The following is a 24,902-nucleotide window of genomic DNA, read 5'->3' as shown; positions in this document are numbered from 1 at the left end:
AAAAAAAAAAAAACATTTCCCTCTGATTGGAGCAGAGGTGAGGGGACACTCATGTGTTTGCTGAGTCTTGCTCACACGCACACGCGCACACACGTACAAAACCCCTCACGAGGGTCCAGTTCACTCCTGACCCACAGGAGAGACTCTAAACAGAGGTCTCCCTTCCTAACTCTGGCTCAGCTCTTAGGTCCCTAAGCCACAGACTAATAATTCACTTACTCTTTCCCCAGAGACCACATGGATGAACCTTTTCACTCTATGATTTACCCAAAGTAAAAATAATGATCCCCACCACTGGTCACTTGAACAGCTAAAGACTGATCGTTTTTGTTTTTGTTCAGTTGCTAAGCCCTGCCCAACTCTTTGCAACCCCATGGGCTGCAGCCCACCAGGCTTCCTTGTCCTTCACCATCTCCTGGAATTTGCTCAAACTCATGTCCGTTGAATCAGGGATTCCATCCAACCTTCTCACCCTCTGTCATCCCCTTCTCCTCCTGCCCTCAGTCTTTCCCAGCATCAGGGTCTTTTCCCATGGGTCTTTCCCATGGCATCAAGTGGGCAAAGTTCTGGAGCTTCAGCTTCAGCAGCAGTCATAAGAACAAGGCTATTATTTGAATGACTCTATCTAAAATCAAACGGTGCACAGAGGGCATGGCCATCCATGGAAACCCAGTGGACCCCTGGATTAGAGGAGCATCAGGAAAGATGGAGCCCCAGTTTGTGGGGCTCTCATAGATGACAGGGTGTCACTGAGAGACACATTGCTGCTACAATCACCCGGGGTCCAGGAGTCAGCCCTCAGCCTAGAGACAAGAGAGAAACTCAGAGGCCAGTGTTTTGTCACGTGAGGGATCTTTGGGCTGGAAGAGCTTCTGCATCTTGGCTCTGCCACCACAGGAATCAATACCTGTGATTAAGTTACATTCAACTATAAACATACATGCACAAGTTCATGTAGAACTGGGAAATCTAAGTAAGGTCAGTGGAGTGTATTCATGTCAATTTCCTGATCATGATGCTGTGGGTCGGTTATATAAGACAGCAACATTGGGGAAGGCTGAGTGGACGGTATAAGGGACCTCGCTAAGTTATTTTTTTACAACCTCATGTGAATCTACAGTTATCTCAAAATAGAACTTCCTCTTAAGCAAAAGCTGGTGCTCTGGTAAAGGACTAATAGGTAACTTCAGACCCTGGCCAGGTTCATCAGAGTCTTCAGATGTATTTCATGGTTTTCCTAGTCATTTACTCCCTTGTCAGACCCAAGTATGTGATAAAAGTGTTCTACCCGTTTCTGATGATTGTAACGTGGTTTGTGTGTATCTTTTTTTCTTAATCACTTTTGGCAGAGGCTTGTCTAATTTATCGGTGTTTTCAAAGGAAAGAGCCACCTTTTGTTTTTCCTCAGCTTCTCTGTTGTGTCCTTAACTTCCCTTATGTCCCATTAACATCTGTTCTTATATTCATTTACTTAGTACTTTCAATGACTGTATTTTTCATCTCCAGAAGTTAACTTTGTATTGTGCAAAGCCACCCATCTTTTTCCCATGATGTGTTGCCTTAAGCTGTGGTTCCTGATCCTTCCATTTTCTCCTTAATCAGTCTAAGTGTATTTATTTTATCGTCTCTTAGACAGTTTTATTATTTTCAATTCTTGGTAGGCCTATCTCTGTGTGTATCATGTCTGCTGACTTTCTCTCGTGGGGATAAGCTTCCTCACATGGCTTGTCATTCTTTGTATTTTACTTTTCCGCTTTGAATTCATCTTTAGTGGAGGCGATTTTGTTCTCTGGGAATTAGCATGTCTTGGGTTATGAACACAGTCCTATAGAGTGGTTCTCATTTGCTTGTCAGGACAGGAAGACTTTCTGTGATATTACAAGATTTTTGTATGCTGACTTCTAGATTTGCAGTTGCTGTCTCACACACAGAGAACAAATGTGGAACCTGGACACAAGTGTGATTGGGTCCAGAGCTTCCTTTGTATGTTGTCTCTATTTGAAAGCTGTACACACTTCTTTTTTTTTTGGTTTGTTTTTTATTTTGTATTGGCATATAGCTTATTAACAGGGTTGTAATAGTTTCAGGTGAACAGCCAAGGGACTCAGCCACACGTATACATGTATCATTCTCCCACAAACTCCCCTCCCATCCAGGCTGCCACATAACAATGAGCAAAGTTCCCTGGTACACACTCTTCCTTTTATTCTACTAATTGAAACCTTTAACTTAAGGGTGTTACAGACACACAATTGACACAGATACACACACACATGCTTAAAATTAGATCCTTTACTTAAGAACAAGATTAAAATAGTATATATTGGCTGTCCACTGCAAAAGGTAAAGAAGTTAATGTATATGTATTTTCTAGTGATTCGTCAGTCACCATTTCCTGGTTTTCCTTAGTAACATTTCAGAAGTTAATCCAGTATTTTTAGTTTAGCTGTTTTTACATCGTTTCTCTTTAAGAATTCCTTTTTACAGTTCATTCTGTTTCAACTCACATTTATTTTGATTTTCATACTCATATCTCTGTTCATCTGATTTTGTTGTATAACAAATCAGTTCTTTTATAACACGATTTCCTCCAATCTTGTGGGGATTTTTATTTTATTTTTTTAACTAAAACATTTTTTTCCTTTTTTTCCCCTTACCTCCCCACACCTCTAGAAAAGAATCAGAGCCAGTATAATTCCTGAGTCTTTGTGCATCAGGGAACATCTTTCTGTAACCTCATAAATGAAAAACACCTTTATCAGTGTATGATTTTGGAGTCATAGCATTTTTCCCTCAACAATTTTGTTCCGGTGATTTGGGGCATTTAAATTTAGGCAACAGAAAATATGGTTAGCATTTTTTCTTTTTCTTTATAGATAGCCTTTTCTTCCAGCCTAGATGTTTATCTGAGTTTTTGTGCATCAATAATGTTTAATAATATTATCAGGAGATTTGTTCTATTTTTAAGTAGCACAATGGAAAGCTCTTTACATTTGAAAATTTGGGGTTTTTATTCTGCCAAAGAGCTGTTTTTACATTGTATCCTTTATTATCACATCTATTTCATTTATTCTGTTCTCTTCTTTGATAACAGCAATTATCTGTCTTTATGCGTCTGTTTTCTTTTCTCTGGAAATGTCTTTTTGGTGCCTTCACACATGAACACACATGAGCAGATGACAGATACGAGGAAAATAGGAGTCTCACTGTTCTCATTCCCTTGTATATTCACTGCAGAGTTCTCTAATTCTTCCCGAGTTTCTGCCTCAGTGTTGCTTATTCTCAATACAAATTCCAATGTCCATTCTAATTTTGTTATTATGTTTTGGTTTCATCTTTCTTTGCCTTGCTCAGCAAATCTTTTTCTAGTTGCTACTTAACTCGATCCATATTTTAAAACATCTGTCCTCATAGTTAATCTTTTACTACCTTTATTGTTCCATGTTTTCTTGAATTCCATACCAATGCAAATGCCTCTCTAGTTTCTATTGTGTAAGTTATGGGGAAAAAAAAAACAAATGGGCTTAAAGAGTAGGTTAATGTATTATCTTACAAAAGAGGAAGTCGGAGTTAGAGGAGGTTCCATGGCTTGGTTGAGTGATATGCACAAGAATGTCATTAAGGCTCAAATTCCTTTCAAGGTCTCCACTTTGCCATTTCATATTGGCATTGTCCTCAGTCTGGATCCCCTCTAGGATGCAAGATTGCTTTAGCAGTTCTAAGCATCAACCCCACACATGGTAGTGTCCAGTAGGAGACAGAAGTTGCTGGACTATCCTTAAAAGCAAGGAAATCTTCCCTAGAAGGAAGTAGAACTCCCCTAATAGAACATCCCTCCTAGCTCACTGAACATTTTTGAGAATTGGCAGAGTTGATAGAAACACCCAACAAGCTTAAGGAAATCAGGATTTGCCCCTAGGTCTTGGAATAGGGCCATCCTCCTCTAAGTCACATGGAGAATGTGTGGGCACCCAAGCTTATTTGGGAGTTCTGCCAGAAAGGAAGAATTTGGGGGATGACTGTTGAGTCAATGGTCACCACTGACTACTTTTTTCTTTCGAAAATGTTATTTTTCTCAGCATCCGGAGTGTTATTTTTCTTCTTTTTCACATCGTGGATTTTTCTAAGGCTCTGTGCTGTTTTCTTTCTGTTTTCTTAACTTTGAAAAAGAGGTCTCTCCAGCATTGGTGTTGTGAATAAACAGAGAAGGCAAATTGTTACTGTTGCTTTCCCTGTTCAGCTGATTGGAATCCTCTTCTTGTGGCTGAAGCAGGAGAAGTAATGAATGTCCACAGTCCCCTCTTCTATTTGACATATGTCTTCCACCATCCTTCCATCTCATGAGACCTGTGGAAGAAGAAATTCATACTCTCCACAACGAGAAAGATTGATTTATTTAAGCAAATGAATCCAGAAGCACTTTCCCATGACTCTTCCCATGACAATTTTTTTTTTTCTTAATACTGAACCTGCGTTCTGGGGTACAAAGTTGTTTATCTACCCTCTTTTGTCTTTTTTTTTTTTTTTTTTTTTTTTTTTTTACTGTGTCAGGTCTTAAGCAATGTGGGATGTTAGCTCCCCAACTAGGGATCAAACCTGCATCCTTGGCATTGCAAGGCAGATTCTTAACCACTGCACCATCAGGAAAGTCCCCACCTTCTTTTCTCTTCACCAATAAAAGGGACTGAGGAAGACAAAGGGCTTGGAGATGCATGATCCCTGTATTGGCTTGCTCGATTCTCTGACCCCAGGAAAGAAAATGGGAAAAGAAGAAACGTTTCTGTCCTTTGAGCCAGTGTTACCTCAACGACAAAGTATAGGAGTGTCAATTGCCAACTATATAATGGCCATTTCAACTCTTCAGAATGTGGCACAGTGAGGTAGCATTGCATTTACTATTAGTTTTACAAGTTCAACCCTGGGCAGTTGGTCAGATTTAAGACTGGGAGAAAAGGTAATTCCATCTGCCATTACATTGAGTAAGAACACATTCAGAGGGAGATATGAAATGGGGGTGTGGTGTGAACATACACTTTCTTGAAGGTCACAAATCTATGCACACCTATCCTGTTAGTCACTTGTTCAGTTCAGTTCAGTCGCTCCGTCATGCCGACTCTTTGCAACCCCATGAATTGCAGCCCACCAGGCCTCCCTGTCCATCACCAACTCCCAGAGTTTACTCAAACTCATGCCCATCGAGTCGGTGATGCCATTCAGCCATCTCATCCTCTGTCATCCCCTTCTCCTCCTGCCCCCAATCCCTCCCAGCATCGGGGTCTTTTCCAATGAGTCAGCTCTTCGCACCAGGTGGCCAAAGTACTGGAGTTTCAGCTTCAGCATCAGTCCTTCCAGTGAACAGCCAGGACTGATCTTTAGGATGGACTGGTTGGATCTCCTTGCAGTTCAAGGGACTCTCCAACACCACAGTTCAAAAGCATCAATTTTTCGGCGCTCAGCTTTTTTCATAGTCCAAATCTCACATCCATACATGACTACTAGAAAAACCATAGCTTTGACTAGATGGATCTTTGTTGGCAAGGTAAGGTCTCTGCTTTTTAATATGCTGTCTAGGTTGGTCATAACTTTCCTTCCAAGGAGTAAGCGTCTTTTGATTTCATGGCTGCAGTCACCATCTGCAGTCATTTTGGAGCCCAAAAAAATAAAGTCAGCCACTGTTTCCATTGTCTCCCCATCTATTTCCCATGAGGAAATGGGACCAGATGCCATGATCTTAGTTTTCTGAATGTTGAGCTTTAAGCCAACCTTTTCACTCTCTCTTTCACTTTCATAGAGAGGCTCTCTAGTTCTTCGCTTTCTGCCATAAGGGTGGTGTCATCTGCATATCTGAGGTTGTTGATATTTCTCCCAGCAATCTTGATTCCAGCTTGTGCTTCTTCCAGCCCAGTGTTTCTCATGATGTACTCTGCATATAAGTTAAATAAGCAGGGTGACAATGTACAGCCTTGACGTACTCCTTTTCCTATTTGGAGCCAGTCTGTTGTTCCATGTCCAGTTCTAACTGTTGCTTCCTGACCTGCATACAGGTTTCTCAAGAGGCAGGTCAGGTGGTCTGGTATTCTTTTCTCCTTCAGAATTTTCCACAGTTTATTGTGATCCACACAGTCGAAGGCTTTGGTGTAGTCAATAAAGCAGAAATAGATGTTTTTCTGGAACTCTCCTGCTTTTTCAATGATCCAGCAGATTTTGGCAATTTGATCTCTGGTTCCTCTGCCTTTTCTAAATCCAGCTTGAACATTTGGAAGTTCGTGGTTCACGTGTTGCTGAAGCCTGGCTGGGAGAATTTTGAGCATTACTTTACTAGCGTGTGAGATGAGTGCAATTGTGTGGTAGTTTGAGCATTCTTTGGGATTGCCTTTCTTAGGGATTGGAATGAAAACTGACCTTTTTCAGTCCCGTGGCCACTGCTGAGTTTTCCAAATCTGCTGGCATATTGAGTGCAGCACTTTCACAGCATCATCTTTCAGGATTTGAAATAGCTCAACTGGAATTCCATCACCTCCACTAGCTTTGTTCATAGTGATGCTTTCTAAGGCCCTCTTTACTTCACATTCCGGGATGTCTGGCTCTAGGGGAGTGATCACACCATTGTGATTATCTGGGTTGTGAAGATCTTTTTTGTACAGGTCTTCTGTGTATTCTTGCCACCTCTTCTTAATATCTTCTGCTTCTGTTAGGTCCATACCATTTCTGTCCTTTATCGAACCCGTCTTTGCCTGAAATGTTCCTTGATATCTCTAATTTTCTTGAAGAGATCTCTAGTCTTTCCCATTCTGTTCTTTTCCTCTATTTCTTTGCATTGATCTCTGAGGATGGCTTTCTTATCTCTCCTTGCTATTCTTTGGAACTCTGCATTCAAATGGGAATATGTTTCCTTTTCTCCTTTGCTTTTTGCTTCTCTTCTTTTCACAGCTATTTGTAAGGCCTCCTCAGACAAACATTTTGCCTTTTTGCATTTCTTTTCCATAGGGATGATCTTGATCCCTGTCTCCTGTACAATGTCACGAACCTCTATCCATAGTTCATCAGGCTGCTGTCTATCATATCTAGTCCCTTAAATCTATTTCTCACTTCCACTGTATAGTCATAAGGGATTTGATTTAGGTCATACCTGAATGGTCTAGTGGTTATCCCTACTCTCTTCAGTTTAAGTCTGAATTTGGCAATAAGGAGTTCATGATCTGAGCCACAGTCAGCTCCTGGTCTTGTTTTTGCTGACTGTATAGAGCTTCTCCATCTTTGGCTTCAAAGAATATAATCAGTCTGATTTCGGTGTCGACCATCTGGTGATGTCCATGTGTAATCTTCTCTTGTGTTGTTGGAAGAGGGTGTTTGCTATGACCAGTGCATTCTCTTGGAAAAACTCTATTAGCCTTTGCCCTGCTTCATTCTGTATTCCAAGGCCAAATTTGCCTGTTACTCCAAGTGTTTCTTGACTTCCTACTTTTGCATTCCAGTCCCCTATAATGAAAAAGACATCTTTTTTAGGTGTTAATTCTAAAAGGTCTTGTAAGTCTTCATAGAACCATTCAACTTCAGCTTCTTCAACATTACTGGTTAAGGCATAAGCTTGGATTGCTGTGATATTGAATGGTTTGCCTTGGAAACGAACAGAAATCATTCTGTCGTTTTTGAGATTGCATTTCAGACTCTTTTGTTGACCATGATGGCTACTCCATTTCTTCTAAGGGATTCCTGCCCACAGTAGTAGATATAATGGTCATCTGATTTAAATTCACCCATTTCAGTCCATTTTAGTTCGCTGATTCCTAGAATGTCGACATTCACTCTTGCCATCTCCTGTTTGACCACTTCCAATTTGCCTTGATTCATGGACCTAACATTCCAGGTTCCTATGCAATGTTGCTCTTTACAGCATCGGACCTTGCTTCTATCACTAGTCCCATCCACAACTAGGTGTTGTTTTTACTTTGGCTCCATCCCTTCATTCTTTCTGGAGTTATTTCTCCACTGATCTCCAGTAGCATATTGGGCACCTACCGACCTGGGGAGTTCCTCTTTCAGTATCCTATCATTTTGTCTTTTCATACTGTTCATGGGGTTCTCAAAGCAAGAATACTAAAGTGGTTTGCCATTCCCTTCTCTAGTGGACCACATTCTGTCAGACCTCTCCACCATGACCCTACCGTCTTGGGTGGCCCCACACGGCATGGCTTAGTTTCATTGAGTTAGACAAGGCTGTGGTCCTGTGATCAGATTGGCTAGTTTTCTGTGACTATGGTTTTAGTGGTTTTAGTGTGATTACGGTCTGCCCTCTGATGCCCTGTCGCAACACCTACCATCTTACTTGGGTTTCTCTTGCCTCAGACGTGGGTTATCTCTTCACGGCTGCTCCAGCAAAGCACAGCCACTGCTCCTTACGTTGGACGAGGGGTATCTTCTCACAGCAGCCACCGCCCCTGACCTTGGAGGTGGGGTAGCTCCTCTTGGCCGCTGCCCCTGACCTTGGAGGTGGGGTAGCTCCTCTCGGCCGCCATCCCTGACCTTGGAGGTGGGGTAGCTCCTCTTGGCCGCTGCCCCTGACCTTGGAGGTGGGGTAGCTCCTCTTGGCCGCCGCCCCTGACCTTGGAGGTGGGGAAGCTCCTCTTGGCCGCCGCTCCTGCGCTATCGCAGCCTGGCGCTCTCGGTCACTACCCCTGACCTTGGATGAGGGGTAGCTCCTCACGGCCACGCTTCTGCGCGGTCCTTCACCGCTGGCGCACTTCTGCATTTGTCGCTTGAAGTGAAGTGAAAATCTCTCAGTTGTGTCCAATTCTTTGCAACCCCATGGACTATACAGTCCCTGGAATTCTCCAGGCAAGAATACTGGAGTAGGTTGCCATTCCCTTCTGCAGGGGATCTTCCCAACCCAGGGATCGAACCTGGGTCTCCTGCATTGCAGGCAGATTCTTTACCATCTGGGTCACAAAGCAAGCCCCTATCCTAGTTTAAGTCAAAAGTAGTATGTCATGCCTATGATTTTATATTTCACTATCATTCATAATGAGATAAAGTAAAAGTGGTTGAAAGTTGATTTAAAGAAGAACTTTGAAAGCATAACTGTGTAGATATGCACTATTCAGTGAAGTTGCCCCTGGCCACAGGTGGCTATTTACATTTAACTTAATTGAAATTAAGTTAAAAGTTAAGTTCCTCAGTCATATTAGCCATATTTGAAGTGCATGTTAGTCATAGGGGGCCCCCCAGGTGGCTTGACCAATGGTAAAGGATCCATCTACTGATGCAAGAAGTGGCTGCCAGATAGAATGTGTAAATACAGAGCACCGTGCACCCTTATGTGATGTCCCACTGGACAGTGCCCTGCTAGAGCTATGTGGGTGGGTGCCTTTTGGGGTTCACTCTCGCTCTAAGTCAGTTCTCTTGGAACTTGATTTGACTCTGGAAGTCTGTGTATACCCACCCTGTCCAGTACTGTGGCCACTGACCATATGTGTTGTTGAGCACTAGAAATACAGCTGAGTTGAAATGCTTTATAAGATACACGTTGGATTTCAAAGCCTTAGTATGAGTAAAGAATGTCAAATATATCATTAATAATGTTATACCAGTTTTGCATTGAAATATCATTTCAATGCGTTGGATTCAACAAAATTTCTTACTAAAATTCATTTCACTTGTTTTTTTTTTTTTTTTTTGACCTGCAACCCACTGCAGTACTCTTGCCTGGAAAATCCCATGGATGGAGGAGTCTGGTAGGCTAGAGTTCATGGGATCGCAAAGAGTCAGACACGACTGAGCGACTTCCCCTAATGTTGCTATAAGAAAAGCAATTTAAATTACATACATGGCCCATGCTGTATTTCCATTGGAACTCTTTACCCTTCTGTGTAACTCCAGAATGTTCTCCCTTTCCCTGTATCTTTCACTAGATCTGCGGTTCCCAGTCCAGGAGCCGTAAGCCACATGTGGGATTTTAAATTTAAGTAAATTAAACTTAAGCAAAATGTGAAATACAGTTTGCCCATCACATTAGCCACATTTCCTATGCTCAGCAGTCACATATGATAAGTGTCAGAGCACAGATACAGACCATTTCCATCGTCGTGGAAAGGGACAGACCTGATACAGTTTGTACACAGTTACAGCAAAATCCAAAGAAATGGAGTGTGAATTCTTCAAGTTTGAGGAATATTTCCACGGTGCCTAACTCTGCAGCACATCACCCTCCCACCTCCCAGAGCCCATCCTGTCTCACTTTTGTCAAAAGTGTTTATGCACCTTCTCTCCTACAAGTGGCGGGAGAGCGTGTCCTTCCTCTGAACACGCTTTCCCCCATCCTCCTGTCTGTATGTGTATCTCACACTGTGCTTGTACAGTGTAGGTCCTCAGTTCAGATTTGTTAGCTGGTTGGAGTGGCTGTTCCTAGCAAGAGATTAGAAATATGTGGCTAACGTTAATAGAAGATCTGTAATGACTGGTTCAGTTCAGTTCAGTCACTCAGTCGTGTCCGACTCTTTGCGACCCCATGAACCGCAGCACACCAGGCCTCCCTGTCCATCACCAACTCCCGGAGTCCACCCAAACCCATGTCCATTGAGTCGGTGATGCCATCCAAGCATCTCATCCTCTGTCGTCCCCTTCTCCTCCTGCCCTCAATCTTCCCCAGCATCAGGGTCTTTTCCAATGAGTCAGCTCTTCTCATCAGGTGGCCAAAGTGTTGGAGTTTCAGCTTCAGCATCAGTCCTTCCAAAGAACACCCAGGACTGATCTCCTTTAGGATGGACTGGTTGGATCTCCTTGCAGTCCAAGGGACTCTCAAGCATCTTCTCCAACACCACAGTTCAAAAGCATGAATTCTTCGGCACTCAGCTTTCTTTATAGTCCAACTCTCACATCCATACATGACCACTGGAAAAACCATAGCCTTCACTAGACAGACCTTTGTTGGCAATGTAATGTCTCTGCTTCTTAATATGCTGTCTATGTTGGTCATAACTTTCCTTCCAAGGAGTAAGTGTCTTTTAATTTCATGGCTGCAGACACCATCTGCAGTGATTTTGGAGCCCAGAAAAATTAAGTAATGACTGGTAGCAGGAGAATGAAAAAGAAAGAGAAGGTCAAAGCCAGGTTCCCAAGGAAGAATGACTGGTAGAGAGATAGGAAAGAGGAAATCAGAGGGAGCGTGGTACCCGGCATCTCACACACATCACCATAACCCCTCTGCTGGCCCCGCAAGTGTCTCACAGGCAGTGGAGGGACTTGTTGCAGTAGTGGGGGGTGGGGAGGGAATTCAGGCCCTAGACAACAGCTACGGAAAAAAGTACAAAAGAAATCCAAAATATTATTATGTGATAAATAAACATGCAAGACCCATAAATGAGAATTAGAAATGGTATGAAAATCAAGGGTCTGATGAGGAGAAAAATGAAAACTGTTCTCTCCCTGGGCCAGCTGGTTCGAGTTACATTTTATGAGCAGCATGTGGATTCCAGCGCCCTTGTTGAATTAGCAACAGAATCGCACATTAGTTTTAAGGCTCCCTCTCGAATAGGAACATCATAACGCTTTTTAATTGGGGCTGATAAAAACGTAGCATTACTTGTAGGTTCCTGAGAGAAGTGAGTTGTGAAATTGGGTTTTCATTAAACCTAATGATGGAAAATTAAGTATAGTGCGTCTGGTGAAATGGGGTGTGATAAAAGGCATCACTTCTGCATTATCAGAGGTTAATAAGGGAATAGGTGAAGTAAGATACATTGGGAAAGGGAGTCCAACTAGTTGAATTAATAAACCTTGAAAATCCCTTGGTTCCGAGTCTTCACAGCATCATTAGCACCAGCGCTGACATTATTACAAATGTTACAATGATACAAGTTGCTAAATTTCAGACACATTTATTTTCCATTCCAGTGTTGGTTTTGCTGACATCGAGTTTACAGTCTGTCTAGCAATATGTTTAGAGGAAAACATTCATATTGGTAGCTGTTTGGCTTTGGAAACACTTGGCATCTCACAAAAATCATCAGGTGCTTGATCCTAAGAAGTCTCTCTCTGCTAGATAGCTGGTCTCCCAGGCCACCCAGGCCCATGGGTCTCTGAAGATATCTGTCCATGTATATGATGGTGGCTTAGGTGGGAGACACTCCCAGGGCTCTAGGCACTGACTCTGGTTCATCCTGTCCTGGAAAACCATGAAGTACAGCATCTGGAGAAGCAAACCCAAGTGTTCCTTTCTTCTCCAGCTCCACGGGTGATATTCACCAGAAGGATGCCACATATCCATGGCAGCTGGAACGCCTGCAAGTCATATGTACTGAGTCGCTTCCATCATGTCTGACTCTTTGCAACCCTATAGACTATAGCCCGCCAGGCTCCTCTGTCCATGGGATTCTCCAGGCAAGAATATTGGAGTGAGTTGCCAGGCCCTTATCCAAGGGATCTTCCCAACCCAGGAATTGAACCTACATCTCTTATGTCTCCTGCCTTGGCAACCTGGTTCTTTATCATTGAGCTACAAGACATAATATGTCTTTAAAGAGAAGGCATCTTCTTAAAATCCTTTCTAGAGGCTTGAAGGTTCATAGACATTCACACCTCTCTAGGCCTACCTCATTCCATATCTTACAACTTTACCCCCATCACCTCTCCGCCCTCCACCTCCACTCCATCCCAGTCCCCTTGCTGTTACATAGATGTGCTTGGCTTTTCCCACTTCTCCTCCTGTGCTTCCAGTGGGCATCCTTGTCTGTCCACCTTACAGGGGTTCCAAACTCCTGGGCCACAGACTGCTACCAGGTCATGGCCTGTTAGAAACCCGGCTGCATGGCAGGAGTGAGCAGCCAAGTGAATGAAGCTTCATCTGTTTACAGCCATTCCCCATTACTCGCATTACCACCTGATTTCCACCTCCTGTCAGATCAGCCAGGGCAGAATAAATGCAAAGCAGTTGAATCAGCCCAAAACCATCCTCTACCCTGGATCCGTGGAAAAATTGTCTCCTATGAAACTAGTCCCTCATGCCAAAAAGGTTGGGGACCACTGTACTAGACTGTCAAGGGTGAAACCTGTCTTCTGAGCATTTCCAGTGCCTGCCAGAGTTCCTGGCACAGGGTGAAGTCTCAGTAAATCTTAACTCCCAATCACAAGGGTGTGATGGAGGAGGGACACAGTGCCCACATTTGCCAGCTCTGTGTCGAAGCAGTGCCAGTGCAGATGTGTTACCTATAACCTCACATCCGAGGAGAAAAATAAGTTGTATTTTCCTTGTGCTTGCCAGGAAACATATGCGTACATCTCACCTTCTTACATCATGTTCTTACATCTAGGCCCTTCTTCCTGGTGCATAAACCTGTAAGTTCTAGTCTTTCTGTTGGCAATCGTTTCCTTACTAGAAACAGCTTTGCTCATGCTGACACATAGGAGGGAAGTTCACTTTTACAGAATCAGTGTTTGATGGATTATTGTGACATAGAGACAGACTGAAAGATGCATGGGTTCTGCAAAGAAAAGTTGCAGAAAATGAGGAAATACAGCTAAACCTCCCAGGAAATGAGTGTGGCATAGCCCTCATGGGGTCTGCCTTGGTGCCTTGCAGTGTCTGAAAACATCTGGGTGAGACACATTAAACCTGGCAATCCTCATTTTATGCACACCACAAACACCGAAGTCTAGGGCATAGACTGTCCACGACTCTGGGAGGAGAGACAAAGCCTGAATGGTTCTGAATAAGATGCACTGGCCCTAGAACATTGACAGTGTGTAGCTGGCAGGGAGTTCAGAGGGTAAGAAAGTGGTTTTACTGGTACAAGGGGAGCAGAGGAATTCAAATTCCACCCTCAACAGGCATCAGTTTTGAGGGTGGCCCAACTAATATGGGGCAGTGAACTCAATTCAATGTGTCTAAAGATTGTTAACAGGGGAGATTGTAGATCTTATACCAAGGAGAGGTGATGAAGGAGATCAGATATACAGCCCGGACCTGGGAGAAGTAGCTGAAGGAAGAGGTTCAGGCCTTTCTACCTGCGAGGTAGGCACAGCATCACTCCAGGATTAAGACTGTTACGTGCTGGGGAAATCAGACAGTAGGCAGGAAATGATCACACTGCAGATGCCAGAGCTGGAGAGAGCAGCTGAGAGGGTGAGGGTCCCTGCTTTTTACTGTGGATCCAAAGACTGGCTCCAATTCCTCCCAGAGCACAACCTGAAGGAAACAAACTAGTAGAGAAACCAGGTCACAAGGATACAGTCAAATGGACCAGAAGCAGACACGTGGCTCTGTTCTCCAGGGACCACCAAGACATTCCAGGCAGGCTGCAGGAGGGTGCCCCCAGTATCCAGCCTGCCTGGCTTCTCACTGGTTCTGGGATTGGCCTGGATTGGCCACGACCACCCTGGCAAGCCTGGAGGATGGACAGAGCTGACAGCCAATCTGGGAGCTTGGCTTTACTCCACAAAGATGCACCCTTGAAATAGAAACAGACCGCCAGTTATTGTGTCTGTTTGTTGTTTAGTTTTTAAACCCGCCACTGCAGCCAGGCCAGGGAAGCCACACATCTCTGATCTTTCTGAAATTCCCTGATCAGTAGTCCTGAGTTGGTTCCCTCGGTCCTCCCCGTGTCAAGCTGGGGGAGGGACAGAGGACAGAGGACAAAGCTCCTATAGGTGATGGCCTGTTCTGCCTCCTTCTCTTTGAAGCAGATGGCAGCCGCGGGGAGCTGGCGCAGCCCACCCTCACGATCCAGACTCACCCCTACCGAGCCTGCGACCCCGTGGAGATGAGCTATCCCCGGGACCAGTTCCAGCCCGCCATCCGGGTGGCTGACCTGCTCCAGCACATCACCCAGATGAAGAGGGGCCAGGGCTACGGGTTCAAGGAGGAGTATGAGGTAAGAGACCACCCTGCAGGAAACTCCCTCATGGGCGCAGAAGCCTCATGGATGCTCCAGTCTTGCTACTCAAAGTATGGTCCAGCAGCGTCAGCAGCACCCGGGAGCATGTCAGAAATACACGGTCTCAGTCCCCACCCAGATCTGCTGCATCAGTTTGGAGTCACATCTTCCTTCAGTAGGAAGAGAGAATGACTTGAGTCCCCATCCTACACATTGAAGAAAAACCAGCAGGTGCCTTCCAGTGATTTCCAGGAGGTCTGCTTGCTCCTGGTCACCTGTTGCCTCATGGTCATGCTTCTATTGTGTTTTCAGCACCCGCCCCAGTCAATATCTCATCTGATGACCACCGTCCCCCCTTTCTCTGTACCTCTCCGCATCCTTGCTTTGGAAAACATCCCTTACCTTGCTCCCCAGCCTGTCTCTCTTGCCAGGGACGTGTGACAGCAGTTGTTACTGAGGTTTGGGAAATCACAGAAAGGTTGCCTTACAGGAAGCACCTGAATACAAGTCCTTCTGAGGCCACCTGACAGGTCTCTGTCCACTTCCTTCCCCAAAGTTCTTTTCACTGTCCTCAAATTTTCCTTTTTTTCCTCCTCCTTTTTTTCTAGCAGCCAAAAGAGAACTCCCATACTCCATTTACTTTTTTTATGCAGAACAATTTAGCTTTCTTTATCTCACTCCTTTTGTTTCACTCCTTGCCCATTAGGCCTCACCTTTTGCAAGCAAAAAGTAGAATGAAAAAAGGAGGAACTCCTTAAGATGTTTTCTTGCCCTAAAGAGCACCTCACTCCCCTGGAGGAATTTTGCACCCTTCCTGTGCCAGTCAGAATGCAGCTGCAAGCAGCTTTGGAAAGAGCATCTCATTCTTCTCTTTTCCTCTCTCTCCCTCTCCTCCTCCTTTCCCAAAATATCTTTTGAGTATTTACTGTGTGCCAGGCTCTGGGTTATTTGCACTGGGTTTTCTTGTGGTGGTGGTGTTTTTTCTTTTCTTCACATGCAGCATGTGGCCCAAATATGCTAGGTTCAGTTTCAGTGTGTGCAGTGAAAATGCGTTGACTCAGATGCTACACATTTGGAATTCTTGATACCGAGGACTAAGTTTAACTCTCAGACTGTATTCTGAGAAAGCGCTTACACAGCAGTATTTCAGAAGCTGTGTGAGGTCATGAAATTGTGCCAAACTCTGGGGGAGGGATCCAGACCCCAACGCAACAAACTGTGTGGCCTCTCGGTTTTGCAATCTGACTTTTAAAAGTCTTTATTAGTTGAATGAAGAGTTTGGATACGGTGATTACTAAGGGCCTGTCTGGTCCTAAAACTTTATGAGAGTGTAAAACACGTAGCAAGGGGAACGTTTGACACATTTATGAGAACAAAAACGTTTATGTCAATGAATGTAAGTAATTACCAGCTCAGGAGAACTAGCAGTTAATTTCAAATATGGTCTAGGTAAAATAGCATTTTTCACATATCCAATCTATAAATTCTGGGAGGATATTGGGATAAGAATCGCAGGAGATTGTCTCATCACCTCACCTCCCTGGGCCTTATTTCCTAGGAGGTTGCTTGAATGATCTTGGTCTCAGGGGGCTGTGGGGTACAGCAGCTGGAAGCAGGACCTCAGTCCTTGTCTACTTTGAAAAAAAAAAGTTCAGCAAAGAGACAAAGATTGTGAAGCAGATAAAGCATTTACTAGAAGTGACATACATGTGGAAGAATCCACAGGTGGACTCAGTGGTTTTCGCCCAATAAGAGTGGCTCAGCTCGCTTATATGGGGGCAGTTTTCCAGGTCCCCTCAGCCAGTCCTCTTGCTCGTGTGCATATTTGGTCTGAGTCAGGGCCCTTTCCAATGTGCATGCACATCTTTCAGCCAAGATGAATTTTCTAGTGTGAGGGTTTCTGGGAGGTTGGCAGGACATATTATGGGCTGGCACCCCCCCCCCCCCACCTCCTTCCTTTGACCCCTGAGAATCTTTTCTGCTCACATGTGGTCTGGGATATCTCCCTGATCACAAGAATGAGAAAAAGTGTGATCAGCTCATCTTTTATTCAGGCAGGGCTCTGTTGTTATCTCTTGTTCTGAAGTGTCAGGGGAGACTGTTTGGAGTTGCTCAGCCTGGGGCCCATCTATCTCCTGCTTCAATCCCAAGCCCTTAAAGTGTGTGTGATGGGGGGAGGGGGACACATGTATGTGCTTACACTCACTTATGTAGATCTGTCTGCTGAGCGAATGTCAGGAGAGGGTGTGTTGTTTATAAAGTCATGGCCAGTATCATAAAGGTTGCATAAGTCATCAGTCATAATATTTAATTTGTTTCAAATTTTCAAATAGCATTAAGAGATCAATCTGTGTGACTTATCAGAAAGGGGGCCAAGCAGTCAAAGCCTGAGAAACACTGTTCTAAGAATTTGCAATCTAAAATTTGAAAACAGAAATACAAATACATTTGCCAATTTTGGTGCACTGCCACCCAGAATGATGTCACTTTTAAAATCATCCATCCCTGTATGGTGGGATCTGGGTTATATTTATTTTCTTTTTTAACATTCCTTTCTGTGTGTGTGCTTTTTTGTATTTTCCAAACTTTCTAGCATGGAATTTAACTGCTTTTATAGTGAGAGAGAAAACAATACATGTTGTTCCATCATTTGAACTTCAACCAGAAATAGCATTAAGTAGACTAGACTTGCCCTCAATCAGTTCCAATTATATTAATCAGTTAGCTTGAATGCTTAGCTTCTAGTTAACAGTATTTCCTGATTAACTGGAGATTAATTAAAAACATTACTTAATAGGAGTCTTTCCACAGTGTCTTTCCACTAACGGAGACTGTAGCTGGATGTTGTTTTGATCATCAAGGCTCCTGTGATGTCTGGAAGCTACAGACTGAGCAAAGAATCACAAATCTACTTGAAGACCATTTCCTATTATAGATAGAAGATTCCCGGGTCTTCAGGCCTACTCTCAAACCCACACACATGTGCTCTGTCTGTTGCCTGTCACTCCCCTACCCTGCTCAATTTTTTCATACAAATGAGTGGGTTTGACAAGTTGACATATAAGGGACCTCTCAGCTGTAGCAAGCTGTGTCTTTTAAAATTCAGTTAAGTTTTTCAGTCAGTTACAAATTTTTTCATTAAATATTTACTGAGTATTTACTATTCCCAAGGGCTATTCTAGATATTTGGGATACACCAGAGAACAAAAATGGACAAAGATCCTTGTCCTTGTGAAACTTGTGTTCTAGCAGATAGCCTCTAGCAGAGGAACCTCAAGATAAACAATAGACTTAAAAATAAGGAAGTTAGTTTACAATAACTTACTTACTGTAATATGTTAGTCAATAATATAGTGTGGTAGACCGTGAAAAATACTGTGTTACAAACTACCCCAAATCTTAGTGACATAAAACAACCAATTTATCATGTGCATTGATTCAGTGGATCAGGAATTTGGACAGAATACAGCAGGGGTAATCTGTGTCTACACCATGATGTCTGAAGCCTTGACTTGGAAGTTTCTATGGCTTAGGGCTGAAGTGATGTGGGAGTGTCTTCACTCACGGCTACCAATTGATGTAGGCTGTCATCTGGGATCTCAGCTGGGATAGCCAGCTGGAACACCTGTACTAAGCTTCTTCAGGTAGCCTGGCTTCTCCACAGCATGGTTGCCTCAAGATCCTTGAACGTCTTACGTAATGTCGCAGGGCTCCATTGGTGAGCCTGCCAGCTAACAAAGTGGCAAGTGCATCACCCCTTGTGACCTACGCTTGGACACCACAGAGAACACTCCTACCACTTTCTATTGGTTATAAGCAAACAAAAACTGCCTATATTCTATGGAAGGGGAATTAGGCTCCATCTCTCTTTTTTTTAAAATTTATTTTATTATTATATATTTGGCTGTGCCAAGTCTTTGTTGCAGCACATGGGGTCTTCAGTTTTCTTTGCGGCATGTGGGGTCTTTTGGTTGCAGCATATGAGCTCTTAGTTTGTAGCACGTGGCATCTTGGTTCCCTGACCAGGGATCAAACCCAGGCTGCCTGCATTGGGAGCGCAGAATCTGAGCCACTGGCCACTTAGCCACCAAAGAAGTCCCTAGACTCCATCTCTTGATGAAGGGAGGGGCAGCCGCAAGATCTAAAAGAGAATACAAAACAGGAGCAGGTGGAAACTCTGATCTGTGGCTCATACAGTCTTCCACAAGGACGTGCCATGGGAAATGAAAGAGTTCGGGGAAGGGAGGGGGTGTATTTCAGGAACACGAAGTGAAGGAGGCTCCAATACTGGACAGACTGAAAGGGCCGTCTTTAATTATGAGATGTGGGCAGAGACTTTGTGAAAAATATCCAGAGGGAAGGAGTCAGATCAAGGGAGTAATGTGTCTGGCATGTACAAGGAGGTCATGAGTGAGGTCACGGAGGTCATGTACAAGTGAGGTCAGTGAGTTCACTGAACACAGTGAACATGGAGGAAAAACAATAGAAGGTGTAGTTGGAAAAATAAAGGGGGCCTGACCAAATAGTGCCTTATATAAGGCCCTATAGTTGAACCTGGAGGAAAAGCAATACAAGGTATAGTTGGAAAAATAAAGGGGGCCTGACCATATAGTGCCATTATTAGGACTTTAGGCTTTTACTCTGAATGGGCTCGAGAGCCGCTGCAGCGCTTCCAGAAGACAAGTGATAATTTCTTGACATTATTTTGAAAGACTGATTCTAGTTACTATTTGAAGAATGGAAACAAAGGAAAGAAAGTGTAAAAGTAGGGAAGCCAGTGGAGAGGCCGTGCGGAAGCTCAGTGGAGAGATGGTGCTGACTCATCTGGAATGTGGCAGCAGGGGTGGCGAGAAGGTGTTGGACTATGAGTGTATTTTAAGAGCCAACACAACAGAATCCTCACACATCGTACATGGAGACTGAGAGAAACAGAGGAGTCAGGGCGATTCCAGGGTTGTTATCTGAGACCCTGGAAGGATGGAGTTGCCACGAGTGGCGATGGGAACCTGCAGGTGGAACAGTGAGGATAAGGAAGGAATGGGGAGTTCCTTTCTGAACTAAGCTGCCCAATAGATATCCTAGTGGAGATGGAAAGTAGGTAGCTGGATGTATGAGACGGGAATTTGGGAAAGAAGCCTGGGCTTTGGAGACAGTCTGGGAAATCATTGACATAGAGATGATATGTGACTGTTCAGTCAGTGAGTCTAGACAGAGATGAGGACCAAGGACTCAGTCTCACAGAATTTCAGCTGTGAGATGTTAACGCACTTTTCCTAGACCAGGCATTGTATTGGTCTCTGGGAAGTGAGGAGACAAGATAGAGTCCTTGGCTTATGGGGAGACTGAGAGTCGCTCAGTCGTGTCCGACTCTTTGCGACCCCATGGACTGTACAGTCCGTGGAGTTCTCCAGGCCAGAATGCTAGAGTGGGTAGCCTTTCCCTTTGCTAAGGAATCTTCTCGACCCAGGGATCGAACCCAGGTCTCCCGCACTGCAGGCAGATTCTTTACCAGCTGAGCCACAAGGGAAACCCAAGAATACTGGAGTGGGTAGCCTATCCCTTCTCCAGCAGATCTTTTTGACCAGGAATCAAACCGGAGTCTCCTGCATTGCAGGCGGATTCCTTACCAACTGAGTTCATAGAGCTTATTCTTAGAGATGGGCATATAAACTGACTAGTTCACTGTTTGGCAAAATGTCACAATAGAGGCATCCTCAGAGCGCTGTCCAGTCCCATCACTTCATGGAAAATAGATGAGGAAACAATGAACACAGTGACAGACTTTATTTTCTTGGGCTCCAAAATCACTACAGATGATGACTGCAGCCATGAAATTAAAAGACGTTTGCTCCTTGGAAGAAAAGCTATGACAAGCCTAGACAACATATTAAAAAGCAGAGACATTTCTTTACTGACAAAGGTCTGTCTAGTCAAGGCTGTGGTTTTTCCAGTGGTCATGTATGGATGTGAGAGTTAGACCATAAACAAAGATGGCACCAAAGAATTGATGCTTTTGAACTGTGGTGTTGGAGAAGACTGTTGAGAGTCCCTTGGACTGCAAGGAGATCCAACCAGTCAATCCTAAAGCAAATCAGTCCTGAATATTCATTGAAAGGACTGATGCTAAAGCTACAGCTCCAATACTTTGGCCACCTGATGTGAAGAACTGACTCACTGAAAAGACCCTGATGCTGGGAAAGATTGAAGGCAGGAGGAGAAGGGGACGACAGAGGTCATCGATGAGATGGTTGGATGGCATCACCAACTCAAAGGATGTGAGTTTGAGTGACCTCATAAAGAGTCAGACATGACTGAGTGACTGAACTGAACTAAACTAAATGGAGTGCTATCAGAACCCGTGGAGGTGGGATACATTGAGCCTAGCCTGAGGTTGGATGGCCAGTGGCTTTCTGGAAGACATGAAGTCTAAGTCAAACCTGGAGAAATAGGAGGGAGCATAAAAGGAGATGGGGCTGAAATTGTTAAGCAGGCATGGTGTTGGGGCAAGGGGGTCTTTTCAGGCTGAGGAGTTTGGATTTTACTCCAGGAGTAATGGGGAGCTACTGCAAAAAGCAGGATTTTTTAAGCTGGATTCACATTTTAGATGCAACTCTTTGTCATAGACCAGAGCAGGGAAACCAGAGACAGGTAGGCAGCTGGAACAGTAATTCAAGGAAAGTATGAAGTTGTCTGAACCAGGAGACTGGGCCCTGAGCCCAGATAAGCCCACACACATTCTTTCATATAGAGCCATAAAATCATCTTGTTCTCTTGAACATGTAAACTTGAATATATATTTTAAGTTCAGTGACTTGAAATAATGCATGAACGGTCCTGAAGTGAGAGTCAGAATGCCTAGGTTCAAGTCCTGTCTCTTTGATTAAGTATCTGGGTGACCTTGGGCCAGTTACTCCTCCCCTCCGGGCCTCCCTTTTCATATTTATGCAATGAGAGTGAAGACATTGGTCAAAGGGATCCAAAGAGTGCTCTGTCCGTGCAGGGCTGGGAGTCTCAGTAGGAACCAGTTGTCCAGGCCAGGTGGCTCCTCCATCCTACCTGTATCTCCACTAGACTTCACTCTCTGGAGCTCCCACCCTGCTAGTTATGTCTCAAGCCTTAGCTACCATGACTGACTGGGGGGCCTTGTGTTCCTAAGTACTCAAGGAGGCCTAAGGCAAATTAACTGCATTTCCCGTACAGATCTGAGTCTTAGAAGCTTCCAATGTTGACTGCACGTTAGAATTACCCGGGTAAGTTTTAAGAACACCAACACCCAGGCCGTCTTTCAGACCAATTACATCAGAATCTCTGAAAGTGGGATCCAGGGATCGATATTTTCTAAGCTCTCCAGATGACTCTAATGTACTTTCAAGATAGAGTCACTGGTCTCAGGAGACCCATGGAGTCCCCAGCACTTGGCTTGTTTGTGCCCACAGACCCCTCCCTTCCCCTGCAGTAAAGACTGCTGGTGACATCCATTGCCTATGGAAGCGTGTGGTGACCCCTCAAATCTACCCTGCTATTGGAACACAGCCACATTAAAGTCAAGGGGCTTCTGCACATGATCTTGGATCTCAGAGTCTTCCTTCCTCCCCTTCCTATCACCCCCAGTCCAAATTCCCCCAACTTCCCCCAGTTACAAAACAGAAACCCTAAGCAAGCCATCAAATGTTAACAGATGTTGGCTGGAGAGTTAGGTTTGTCTGTGAATCCTAGAACCCCAGCCACCATCAGGGTCAGCTGAATATCACGTTTGGGAAGGATTCGGGGAAAGAAGATGAGGTGACTTTGTGATGGAGAGAAGGAAGAGAAGCGTGTTAATCCCAGTCCAATCCAGGCAGCCTGTTGTCATAATGAATAGAACAAGCCCAGTAGGGAAACCAGAAGGTATCTGGTTATTACAGCTCCATTAAGACTATTTAAGGCAACAAGGAACAGCTGTGAGGCATATGATACAGCCTAATGAAGAGCAAACATTTGTTCATCTTCCAGCTCTGGGCAGACACACCGTGTGCATGGCTTGTGTGGGGTGAGGCCAGTGGCCAGTGTTGCCATCTTTGTTAGTCATCTGTGGGTGGTGTTGCGCAGGCAGCTTTGATGGAGTATAACCATGGAGATAGATGCTTCAAATCACCCCCAGGTGCCCTCTGCTCTGCTCAGAGCCACCCAAGCAGAGACAGAGCTGACCTTCTGCTCCTACAATTTTTTCTTTTTTCTCCCTTCACTTGGTAAGAGAGTCACAAAACATCCCACTGTAGGTAACCTCTGGGTTCTGGTCCAGCTCTTCAATTTGCAAATGAGTGATTCTTGGGTAAGGACTTGGGGAATTAGTGGCAGAAGCCCAAATCATGAAAGGGAATACCATGCTTGATCTCCAGCTCTGGAAACTCATAATGACCAAAACAGAAAGACCTGATTCCACCTGCTTATTTCAGTCCATGGATTAAAATAAGGAGAAAGTGGGCCATTTCCAGAGGTGTCCCAAACACATCATGTGGTTTCAGACTTGGAGTTTGAACCCTGTGGTTTCACACTTGGAAGTTTTTCCTATTAAGAAAGTGCTCATGTTCAAGAGACTATTAACTGAAACTTTTCCTTTGAGCTTATTTTTATTTTTCCGCTTGGTATTCTGTTTACAACATAGCAAATAGATATTTTCTATTTAACTGGAACCTGCCCCAATCAAAGGAGCAATTTTGAGGTGCTACCGTAGAAAACTATCTCAACTGAGAATCAAGACCTGGTTCCCAATTTGCCTCTGACATCACGGGTAGACTTGAGTGAGACTCTTCCATCTCTGGGTCCATGTTTCATCTTCTGTGAAACGTTTGATTGTATATCATGGACTCCTTAAGCCTGATGATACATGCTTATGCTTCATTTGTCCAGAAACATTTATTGAGTACCTACTGAGTACCTTACCCTGAGTAGAGTGCTGGGGATAGTCAGATAGATAAAAAGAGTAAAGACCCTACTTTAGAGGAAGCTCACGGTCTTGCCATACCATGTAATTATATAAAAAACCCTAGTTAACACACTTTGAGAAAGGGCAGTCCAGGGTGAAAGCAGGTTTTGCTGTTTAGTTTTGCTTTTGGTCAGTTATTACTTCAAGAACAATCAGAAATTTTCTAAAAGATTAGACACTGAGTTGAAGAGAGTAGAAGGCTGGGTTGAGAAAAAGCATGTGTGACAGAGCAGACCACACATTTAGGAGCTCAGAAACATAAAGGAATTGAAATATTGCAAGTCACCTCTTACATGGGAAAGAAAGATGCCTGTCTAGGAAATGAGAAAACTCAAAATGAAACTAGTTAGGGAGATAAACAGGAAGTTTTCATGGTTTTCCTGAACAGAATTAACATCAGCAACAAAAAAATTAACTAACATGGCCTTTGCCAGTCCACCCCTTAATTCTAGCTGACCTCAAGTTTAGGGGAGAGCTGTTGACCCAGAGACACCCTCTCAGAGCTCACATGTGAAGATGGAGAAAATGTGTGGACAGGGCCAACAGGCTATAGCCTGGAATGGGATGCAGGGGTCTCCCAGATCACAGACTCAGGGATGGGAGAAATAGAGGTATCCTAGTATGAGCTTTCCCAGCAAACTATAGGCCTCTTGGAGGTAAGGCCAGCATCTTGCTCTTTTCTCTTCTCTGAAGCATCTGGAAAATAGTATGAAAAGTCAAAGAAAGTGAAGTCGCTCAGTCGTGTCCGACTCTTTGCGACCACATGGACTGTAGCCTACCAGGCTCCTCCATCTATGGAATTTTCCAGGCAAGAGTACTGGAGTGGGTTGCCATTTTAGCAATACCAAATATTAATGTAGTTGATTTGGAAAGTTCTGGTGAAACCAATTTATGAATAAGAATAGTTCCATTCAGGACTTCCCTAGTGGTCCAGTGGTTAAGAATCTGCCTGCCAATGTAGGGGACACAGTTTCCATTCCTGACCCAGCAAGATTCCACATGCCACAAGACAACTAAGCCCATGTACTGCAGCTGCTGAGTCCGCACTCTAGAGCCTGCACTCATGGAGA

The 24,902-nt window shown here is 44.2% G+C and overlaps 1 protein-coding gene across 16 annotated transcripts in view; it reads left to right on the top strand.

Moving 5' to 3' along the window:
* Window positions 1-24,902, top strand: part of PTPRT (protein tyrosine phosphatase receptor type T) — a 1,083,381-nt gene that overhangs the window by 977,608 nt on the left and 80,871 nt on the right. For 12 of the 16 annotated variants that reach the window (XM_070472652.1, XM_070472647.1, XM_070472650.1 and 9 more), the window contains one exon: window positions 14,674-14,864. In XM_070472652.1, coding sequence (XP_070328753.1) covers window positions 14,674-14,864 — 191 coding nt within the window. The remainder of the gene's footprint in view (window positions 1-14,673; window positions 14,865-24,902) is intronic. The other 4 variants (XM_070472651.1, XM_070472645.1, XM_070472649.1 and 1 more) reach the window with 1 other exon arrangement.

This window comes from Odocoileus virginianus, chromosome 9, assembly GCF_023699985.2.
Source record: "Odocoileus virginianus isolate 20LAN1187 ecotype Illinois chromosome 9, Ovbor_1.2, whole genome shotgun sequence".
Lineage (NCBI taxonomy): Eukaryota > Metazoa > Chordata > Mammalia > Artiodactyla > Cervidae > Odocoileus > Odocoileus virginianus.
The sequence above is the reverse complement of the archived record's forward strand: the minus strand, read 5'-3'. Positions and strand labels throughout refer to the sequence as shown.